At 47.8% G+C, this 10850-nt stretch overlaps 2 protein-coding genes across 2 annotated transcripts; both read right to left on the reverse strand.

Annotated features, from left to right (window-relative positions):
• Positions 1-4429: 4429 nt before the first annotated feature.
• Positions 4430-5823, reverse strand: UCRPA7_6088 (putative alkaline proteinase protein; the record flags this gene model as incomplete). Its single annotated transcript, XM_007918629.1, has 3 exons — positions 4430-4473; positions 5016-5460; positions 5512-5823. The coding sequence occupies 3 exons, from the start codon at positions 5821-5823 to the stop codon at positions 4430-4432; spliced, it is 801 nt and encodes a 266-aa protein (XP_007916820.1).
• A 1225-nt stretch (positions 5824-7048) lies between these two features.
• UCRPA7_6089 (putative vitamin b6 transporter bsu1 protein) lies at positions 7049-8760 on the reverse strand (the record flags this gene model as incomplete). The annotated part of the gene is made up of 5 exons (XM_007918630.1): positions 7049-7194; positions 7244-7623; positions 7680-7979; positions 8035-8346; positions 8411-8760. The coding sequence occupies 5 exons, from the start codon at positions 8758-8760 to the stop codon at positions 7049-7051; spliced, it is 1488 nt and encodes a 495-aa protein (XP_007916821.1).
• Positions 8761-10850: the final 2090 nt, after the last annotated feature.

Genomic DNA, 10850 nt, shown 5'->3' on the forward strand with positions numbered 1-10850 from the left:
GAGATAACATGGTGCAGAGTGTCTTCGGCAGCTGTATTAATATCGAGCTCCGAGGGCCGACTGTAGAGCGGATATCAATAATTATTAATATGCCTAAGGACATAGAGAAGGGTCGGAGTTGGTCTTCAAGCGCACGGAGTTGCCTACCTAAGCCGGGGTAACAGGGTGTGCTGCAGGCCACTGCTACCTCAAACGCCGCAACTGACAGCGCTGTATCTACATTGCATGCCGTGCATCTGTGGAGGCGAGGAATAACAGCAACACACCTGATACAAGGAATAGGTTAAGGAGAGAAATTTCAACCGTTTGGAAAGTCATTGATTCAAGTTATGAATGGGAGTTTGATCTCGCTATGAGACGCCGGATGAGTCACTACGGAAATAAGTGCATGTGGCTTGCTTGATGAGGGGGAACTAGTCAAAGTCCTTCCAGGCTTCCATCTTGTGGCCGGTGCACGGGGCGTTTGATAGCATAATATCAGAGACTTGCTCTTACGTGATGCACGCGTCAATACGCGAACAAAGAGCCCACTCACGGTATCAATGCAACCGCACGTGTATGGCTATCTGTAAGCATCTATTTGTTCCTCCGCGCTGCGGTTCCGAAACCAATCAACATCTTGATTAAACGCTTGCTGATGCTAGATGTGGACATATTAGTCTATCATGCGCTTTCAACCATTCTTATCTCGACTTCGTGACTTGCGTAACGATCGCAAGGTAAGATAACGCACTTTATTGCAGGGTGTATTATGCAAGTAATTCGATTCTACAAAAATGGTGTCGTTATTTACTCCCGACAATGACTATTTTTTTTCCCTCAATCCCGCACCAAGATATTCCCGACGTACACTGGCGGCATCTCCCCTAACATCACTACCTTATTGCCGGGCGCGGCCTGTAAAAGCCGGAAAACCACCTTTCACTGATACCTTGACTTTATTCGATAATGACGCTCCGATATCAATGCCGCTCTCTTCCTATTACAACGCCCCTTGTCTGCGTCGCAGCAAAGCATGATGAGGGTTAAAGACCAAGACGAGTCAGTCGTCTTAACATTGAGCGCGGCGATGATGCGTGTTGTTGCACTGATTTGCCTTCTGCTTTAAATCCGCGGGGGTGCATGTTTATAGTAGACTTTAATGGCTATGTTGTGCTTTACAGCGCTTTAGTGCGTTTTAATGGGTTTCTTCACAATCTGGACACTACTGTCAGAGTTCAGCGCCATACTAAGTAAGGTCCTTGATGAACAACAGCATCGAGTCGAGTGTCTGTAGTAGATCCGATGGTGTGTCCAGCAAATGGGCCTCGCTGCTATATAGGGTCACACTGGTCTCCTTTCTCGGGGTGACCGAGACAATTTCTCGGTGATCACTATGCAAATCGCCCAGTCTCGTCGAAGCGATTAGGGAAGTTTGTCCATCGAGCCGGCCCATCACCGGTGAATTAAGCCAAGTTTATGTAATCGAGTTCTAAGTGTGCAAGCTTAGGCTTGTCTACCCTAGCTGGATCGTATTATGCCAAAGTTGCGTAGGTACATCGACTTTAGTACTTATCTCGGTGAAAATAGCCTAGCTATAGCTACGATCGTCACTATATCTGTATAAATGATCAGAATATCAGGGAAGGCTATTCCTACCAAATATCACCTTCCAAAGGGCGATATTGCACCTCGTCGGACCCAAACTCTCTCGCTTCGATTATGTTCCGGTGTATGGTCGTCGAGGGTAGTCTTTTGTGGCCGCTACCACCTATAGCCTAATACGATGTGATAGCAAACGATGAAAAGTCCGAGCAATGCCATTGACAGTTGATCCCACTCCCAAATACTTCTCGACGTGCAAGGGATGAGGAAACAGCTCCTGTTCACGTCGATCATCCTCAAAACCCACCCGTACGTACAATAATACAGTATGAAACTTGGTACATAGGCAATTGACATACAAGGGATGATGATGGCCCTGTCAAGCATCGTACGAATCAATACTACACTAGCCCTGGTCTGATCCTTTGTCCGCCATGTTAAAAACACCTCGCCTTGGACCAACAGCAGGTACGCTGGCACCAGAAGACACCAAGCGCCAGTCAAGGTTGCCCCAGGTATCATGAGCGCATGGGTAGATTCGCTGACCCCGTCCAAAAAAGACCAGGCAGATACTCCCCCGGAAAGCGCTGCAAAGCTCCACGCGCGCTGGGGCCCGAGATCTGGTGCCACATCCATACACGAAGGGCGAGTACTGCCAGGGAGCACACTGGCAGCAGAAGCCCGGTAAATTCGACAACAAGTACGCGGATGAATACAAATGTGGTGGCTTTTGCCACTGACCTAAGCGAGTCCTTCTTGCGTAGCTGTCTTCGCGTCCCATGGATTCGATAGATGCATGAAAGAGTCCTGCACAAAGCCGGAAATTGACTCGAGTAAATAACAGTGATAGGGGGACCAAGACGTGCGGTGTAGGGTATCCACCTCGCCATCTCTTCGGGCTTGGTGATCTTGCCCTTCTGCCATAGTCGTTCAAGATATAAGAAATTGGCGAGGATGTCCCACGCCGCAACGTTGCGCCCTAGCAACACTGACATTTGTAAAAAGAAGGAAGGGGTGTTACAGATGAGGGCACGGACTGAGGGTCGAGGCTTAAAAGCCGGCAGATCGCTACCAGTTCCCTGCTTAGCAGTCTCGGAGATGGTGGAGATGTGCGGTCTCAACGCTGTTTTATGTGGTGCAAAGCATAGCCGGAGTGTTGCCGAGATAGAAAGGCTAGCAAGGAGGATGGATGGCCCGGGACCATAGTATACCGGGACTGATGTGAAGATGATAGCCTCCGATGGAATTGGCGGCAGGGGGGCAGGACCATTGGGAAAAGACAGCGACTCAATTTGTGCTGAGATGGCTTGGGTTGTTGATATGCCAATCATGGTGATAAGGCTTACAGTTGGCGGGTGTGCAATGAGCTCGTCCGCTCTAGATTAAAACCTTGACGTTTGTGTCCGTCCTGTTTTTGAGGCGCGCCTTCAAAAAGTGTCTCGGCAAGTAATTGTCCGCTCAAACGAGTCTTCATTCTTAAAACACACTACCTAGGTAGACAAGTCTACCATGCCTCCTATCAACTTAGTAGCATGGCTTCTAGCTAAATGTGCTAAGCCACTTCAAATTGGTCCTGCTCCATTCACAGCACCCGGTCCAGATGAGATTGTGGTCAAGAGCCGTGCCGTAGCCATCAACCCTGTCGACTGGGCGAAGCAGTTGAGTTGATTGGCGACGCCTTGTTAGGGCACATCCGCTATCTATTCGTTCTCGGAGGTGATGTCGCAGGAGAAGTAGTCGAGGTTGGCTCCGGCGTACAGCGCTTTCGAGTTGGTGATCGGGTGTGCGGTCTAGCCGTGGGGTCTGCTGTTGAGTCCAACAAAGCAGCAGAGGGTGCGTTTCAAGAGTATACAGTAGTACGAGAGTATTTTGCTGCAGTCATTCCGGCTCATATCTTTCACGAGAGAGCTTGTGTTTTACCACTTTGCTTAGCGACAGCGGCTTATGATCTATTTCACGAAGACTTCTTGGCATTGGACCCACCCGGGTTGTCATCAACTTCGGCAAATACAATGAAACAAGCCGTCATAGTAACTGGGGAGCCCCTAGTGTCGGCTATAATGCTATTCAGCTTGCTGTCGCAGCAGGATATCAAGTGTATTCGACGTCGTTGCCTAAGAGCTTTGCCTATGTCAAAAGGCTAGGGGCGACTCGCGTTTTCGACTACCACAACAAAAGTCTTGTTGATGAATTGGTGAAAGAACTACAAGGCAAGGATCTGGTGGGAGCATTGGCTATTGGAGATGGTGCTGTTGAAGCTTGCATCAAGGTCTTGCGTCGATGCTGTATTGACAAGAAGAAAAGGACAGTTGCCTTTGCAGGGTTTCCTCTACCTGCACATAAGCTCAACAGTCTGTTGGGGATGGCAGGCTTCGTAGTATCTATGGCTTGGTGAATGGGAGAAACAACTGTCAAATCTCGCGTAGCTGGGGTGGATACGAAATGGATCGACACTAAAGAACTAATTCGGGCTGATAATGTGGTTAGCCGTCTTGTGTTTCGTGATTATTTGCCACTCGCTCTCGAGGCTGGGAAGTTTATACCAGCTCCCGAGCCACTCATAATAGGCAAAGGGTTGGATAAGATTCAAGAGGCGATGGATACTCAGAAACAAGGGGTCTCAGCACAGAAGGTTGTAGTAACATTGTAATTTCCTATCAAATCATTTCTTATTTGATTTATAGAGAAAACGTAGGAGCTGAGATCAACCTCAATTAGCTTGCAGGAGCTCCCAGCTTGTAGAATATAAATAATTTGTATCAATTCCTGTCTTCTACGTTTTATGTCGGCATGAGCCGTGAACTGATGAGATTTCAGACTTTGCAAGTATTTCATCAATTGTGGATCACACCTCCATCTCCATTTTGAACAGCACAACCGTACACGGTCCTTCGATATGTTGTTAATCAAGCCTTACGCGTTTCCGTTGTATGCAATAAGATTAGGGCTTCCTGACCTCAGGTTGCTTACTTGCCCGGTAGTCCCAAGGGCTTTAATACGGCTTGTCAACGCTGAAGGAGTGTTGATATTTTCCAGTACTGCCAAGTAAAGTGCTAATCCAGTAACATGCGGTGTAGCCATTGAGGTTCCTGTCAACGAAGCAGTTGCAGAGTTGGAGCCGATATAGGAGGATAATACTGATGTCCCTGGAGCAAGAATATCAACAACTGTTCCGTAGTTCGAATATGTATCCTCGGCCCAGTTCGAGTTGATGGCCCCCACGGTAATAGCATTGGGTGCAGATGCTGGCGATCTGGTAGATGCCGAGACGCCCTCATTCCCAGAAGCGACTACCGAAAGAACACCGGATGTGTACGCCGATTGCACAGCAGTGTTAAAAGCAGTCGATGAAGGTCCGCCTGTTTTATATACATGTTAGTCTACTTCAACCTCCGTATGCTAAGGAAGCGCCGGACTACAAGAGCACATACCGAGAGACATGTTTATAACCGCTCGTCGAGCGCGACCCTTGGCAATGATATCATTCACCGCCCAGTTGTAGCCGTCAAGAATGACTGAGGTTGATGCTTCACGACCAATGAAGACTTTGACATCCACCAGAGTAGTCAGCTTTGCGACACCGTATGTTGTGCCCCCGACGATCCCAGACACATGGGTGCCGTGGCCGAACGTGTCGGTGAATGTGCCTCCGGCTGCGTTGTAACCCTTCTCAACACGGTCACTAAATTGAGTATGAGTGGCAAGAATACCACTGTCTACAATATAGGCAAAACTGCCCTGGCCACCCGTGGTATCGTAACGGTAGGTTGTAGAGCCTCTGGTTCTGCTAGAGATAGTCCCCAATCCCCAAGGAGCCCCTGTCTGACTAGTCAGGGCTTCAAGAGTGTATATCTGATCAGGCTCAATATCGGCGACCTAAACGTGAAATTAGAATCGGAAGGAACGACGTCAGGAATAGAGACTCACCTCTGGGCTATTCTTGATCTCTTCTATGGTAGCTTCGTCGAAATTACCTGCATAGCCATGGAAGTCTCCAATATCGTATGTTTTCTCAACACCAGCAAGGTCTCGACGGCCCAGGCTACGCTTATGCACATCGCCTACCCAAGATAAATGGGACTCAATATCCCTGGCCGAGACCCCGCTTTTCAGGGTGATAATGTATTTGTTCTCAACATTGACAGGAGTACCAGCACTGGTCTCAGGGCTGACTGGAGCAGCAGTAATGAAAGGAATTACTCCGCTAAGAAGAATAGCGAGTTTTCGGAAATTTGCCATGATGAATATTGCAGGAAGAGGATATAAGCAAGTGACAATGAGGATTCGTGATCAGAGGATGAACAAAGCATGAGACTTCGAAGCGATCTTTCGTCAATTTTATACTGCTCTCTGGCTTCACTCAAGCGTCTTTGATAATGATGCCATTGTTGACCTTCCCATCAAGTCTAGGTCACTTAATGACGAGAATGATGACTTTAGATATGTCATCAATCAGAGCTTCCCGTTCAGATACATTGAACCGAACCCAATGTGAGCCAAGGCGCAATTGATACGGCATCACTTAGACTGAAGCTTGGCGTAGAAGGCGCCACCGCAGTGTCGTGCCTTAGAGCTGGACGGTACTTGAACGACGGGACAATGCCGGTAGTGAACAACGAACTCAGCTGTCCCCTCATTCTTGGCGCCTAGCCGAACAATGGAGTCCAAGACGGTCAGCCCACCAAGGTAGGTAAACCGATGTGACATGAGGCTATGAGCTGCCAAATCAGGTTACGCCCTCGTATCACAGATCCCGGCTATCGGAACCACTCTGTCTTGGCAGATCGTAGCCGCACCAGCACCTTGCTTGTAGGCGGATTCTCTTACAACTTAAATCATGTGTAAAGCTTTTGGCATCCAACAATTCGAAACTTTGAGCATCAGACATTTGTCTCATGCTATGCTAAGTTTGATAATCCTTAGAAGCTGATTCACGGGTGGTGTTGGACTTTTGGTCGAGCTAAACTACTACCAAGCTTTAGCAGACATAACCAATATGTTTTCCCCCCCGGAACAATGAAATGATACGGCGAGCTTCGTTTACGAAATACGCTTACGATTTACTAAGTCACTGAAGTATTAATTTATTTGATCAGATTTGACTCAGATCACTCTGTCCATACACCACAAGATACACAATAGACAAAATACCATTGTCTCTCTTTACAGTAACCAATTTAAGACAGTAAGGTGTTCTCAATCAGTAGTCCTCTTTCTGATGCCTAGTAATCACTCGTAGGCTTTACTGAGATATATGAACAATTCTCATTATACTGGAAATACACAAATCGTCTAATGACCACATTTATAGATAATCTCATTGTAGACCAGTATTTCCATGTACGTCCTAGTGGACGTCTGAATTTGGCCATTCAAAAGTGGCCCCCATTTTTGAAAGTACATTTGTTTGATCACTTAACCATATTCAGATAGGATTCTCATGAAAGAAAGCAGTTGCATTGGGCTAAAACTTCCTAGCAAGTTTCGACCATGATCTGATCTTTTCACCGAAGAAATACAAAATATAGACTAGAGCTACAAGTCCAAAGGATATGAATCCCAAAGTAGCCATAGCCCATTTGGAACTCATTTGGTCAAACATGACGATGCCTGTGAAAGAAATCAGTCTGTGTTATGTTGGTCATGTAAAAAGACTGACCAATATGAGCGCATCCAGCAGCGATAGTGAATGAGGGAATTAGGAATGCGGCGATCGCTGAGGCGGCAACATTGGTGTAAGCATCCGCAATGTAATTGAGCATGCCTAGGTAGAGCAAAGGGTCGCAGAAGCCGAGCACCGCGCCGGCAACAACGGGAGACCAATAAGATGTGTTGCCGTCGCAAGTGAAAGCGAACCATAATAATGAGATCGGGAACAGCCACACGGTGACAAGCGAGGTCAAGAAACGGGCTTCAGGTCGGGCATATCCATGGCGTTCACGATCTCTGGTGAATAGGTATGTCTGCACCGGAATGAAGAGAAACATGACTGTTACACCGACCACAAAGTTAAGGTAGGTTAGATCAGCGCCGATATATCTAGATAAAATCGTCAGAAAAAGCTCACGATTCAAACGGAGATAGGGCAAACATACGAAAGTCCGTTGTTAACAACAAAAATATCGAAGACTCCGTCAAGGTATAGGAATAGTAGACCGTAGGCAAAGCCATTATATATAGCAAGGAAAGTGACAATGGGTTCGGTAACCATGATGCGTAAAGCCATCGTGGTGACGAATCGGATCTCTCGCATAACATTGACGTGCTCCTGAGCTATGCCGATCTCCTCCGAGTCATTAACTTGATGCTTCTCGACGGCCTTCTTGATAACGATCCGTGGCAATGTCTCAGGGACGAAACACATGACCAGCGCAAATGCTCCTCCAATGATGACGCTAGATCGCCTTGTCAAACTCCGCAACATATAATACTTGATAAGAAGAAACTTACTTGATCCAGAATATCCAGTTTAAGCCCATGTGCGGATTATCCGCAATCCACTCACCCACTGGAGATCCTAAGCTGGGGCCGTAGTTTGCAGACAGTACGAACAACGCCATAGGCTGCCCAGCACCGTCCGAGTTACCAAACAGGTCAGCAATGGTGCCGGCGACGTTGGAAAGCGCTGTGCTGCCTGCCGCGCCGCATAGAAATTGGAATATGATAAGCATGGGGAGATTCATTGCTAACGCAGTGCCAATGTTGAGAATCGCGAAGAGTAAGATTGACACCACATATACCCATTTTCGACCACCAATATCGCTGTACCAAGTTTTAGATAAGAAACATCTGGCACATTGAAAGAACATTTTCGAGAAGAACATACGAGAGAGGACCCAGGAAAGCTGGTCCAACCGCATTGCCCACGATGAACATGCTTTGCCCGAGGGCTACAACTTGGGTGGCACCACCAAAGCGCTCTGTAATCAGAAACTCGGCGCTCACATAAGTTGTTGAAGAGAGAGTCACGAAGACCTGCAGCAAACAGTAGATCGATACAATTGCCCATTTCTTCAAGGGGCTCCAGTGCATAGGATGTGCTGAATTAGTGCTCTTAATGCGATCCAGGGCGCGGAAGGTGTCGTCGTCCACAATAGCATTGTGGCCGGGCATCTCGGGATCCTGCTTTTCCTTGCCTTCGGCGGCAGGCCGGGCCAAGTCTGATGTGTCAGCCATGTCGCGCCGGAGAGTCGGTCCCGGCTTCGGATTGGCGAGTTAAGGGTAGGACGGGCTTGGTACAGCGCAGAGTATTCCAATAGGTCACGCAAGCATTTTCAAAAAGAGAAAAAATAAAAAATCAGCACATCCAGTGTTATTATTTGATTCTGAATTTATCAATTAGTCTTAGCGGAAGACCCAGATTTCCCCTGGTCTAATTACGTATTCCATTGAGGCCGCGATAACACCGGTGCAAGGAGAGGCGTGATTGGTGACTGACCTACAAGGTCTCCAGTTCCGTCGTCATCGCATGGCCCCCTTGACTGGTGTCGAGATAAGCTTTTTACGGCCAAATGTGCCGTAGTGGTGGGGATGCTAGACCTACTAAGCACTCCCAGACAAGATCCTAACACGGGATAGGGTCCACTAGAGATAGGGAGAAACTCGCTCAACTTGAGTCAGTGCTGTTAGCGGATTCATTTTCTAGGTACCGGAGCCCCTCATCGGTATGGTCCGATCCTGAGAAGCATTCACTTGATCATTTGTACTGCATTGTTATCATCTAACACGCAATTGGCCGGTCGCCGCTCCTGATCCCGTTGCATCAAGCAGGCGTTGTTCCATAGCGCCATGTCTCTCATATACGGAGGTCCTCAGCACAAGGCCGACATTCGTGCCAAAGTGTGGACTGAGTTACGGAAAGTTGCTCGACCGGATTCGCGCTTCCATTACGATTTTTCTAGTTTCATAGCCGATTTTGACGGTTCCGAGGCCGCCTGTGACGCGCTGTTCGCGCTGCCGTGTTACCAGCGCTGCAGCACGGTCTTCATCACACCAGACAACTGCCTTGAGCATTTGCGTGAGCAGACCTTACGCGCTGGAATCAAGGTTCTCATCACCACATATGGAATCCGAAGAGGCTTCTGGCTGCTGGACCCTGCCGCGATCACACCGGATTTGTACAAATATGCCGCAACTTTGGACGGCATGGAGCGGGTGGCAAAGCCAGTGTCACTACAAGAGCTTGTAGACATGCGCCTTGAAGTCGATCTTATGGTGACGGGCACGGGCGCTATAAACGAGCGAGGTGTTCGATTTGGCAAGGGTCATGGCTTCTTCGACCTGGAATGGGGCATGCTACATGCACGGAATATTGTTCAGTTGGAAACGGTGACAGTGGCAGTGGTGCATGACTGTCAAGTCCTCGAGGAGGAGTTGCGGCCCGAGGTCTTTGACACTGTCTGCGATTTGATCGTAACACCAAAAAGAGTCATCGAGGTGGAATCTGTGCTAAAGCCAACATGTGGCATTCTCTGGGATCGGCTGGAACACAACATGTTGAATGACATTCCGCCTTTGCAAGAGCTTCAGCAATTCCTTTCAGTATAACAGGAAGTGTTGCATACACAAAATCTTGTATTACTACATGTCTTAACGTTAAAGACTAGGTCCAGCTCAATATACCCACAACCTATCTTTCAATCATCAGTCATACTTGCATACTATCAGTGCTGCCATTATGATGACTGGGTCCACATTATATAGTTCTCATTGCATAAGATACAATAAGGGTATCGGGAACTGCAGGTTGGGTACAGGAATCATCGATACGAACTAATAGAGATTTAGGGTGTGAAATCTATTGACTGTTTGACCGGTGGATTTCAAAAGACATCTCTATTGTTGATCTGACTTGGCAATCATCTGACCTGTTCAAGCCACCCTACTGATCTTAAGCCCCCTGGGATGCGTCTCTGGAAAGCACCAGTGAGGCCGTACTTAGCGACAACATCCCATAAAATCGAACATTGCCAATGCCATAGCTTCCTAGAGGATCCTGGCTAGCATCGGCGTAGTTAAGATATATGAAGTCCACATCCCCATTCACAGCCTGGGAGAACGTCTTGATCTGTGTCAACATGCTGTTTGCGAGCGTTCGTGTAATCGCTAAGGACGATTTGTCCGAGCCGACTGCGACTCCGTCTTACACTTGGCCTCAAGATTCAATAATCACATTTCTCGAAGTTCGTGAAACTGCCGATGCATCTTCACGTTACTGAAGAAAAGCCCAAACGTCACGGCGTGACCAATCTTAGCCAGAATTGTTC

This window comes from Phaeoacremonium minimum (genome assembly GCF_000392275.1).
Source record: "Phaeoacremonium minimum UCRPA7 unplaced genomic scaffold PA7_03_scaffold_450, whole genome shotgun sequence".
Taxonomy (NCBI): domain Eukaryota; kingdom Fungi; phylum Ascomycota; class Sordariomycetes; order Togniniales; family Togniniaceae; genus Phaeoacremonium; species Phaeoacremonium minimum.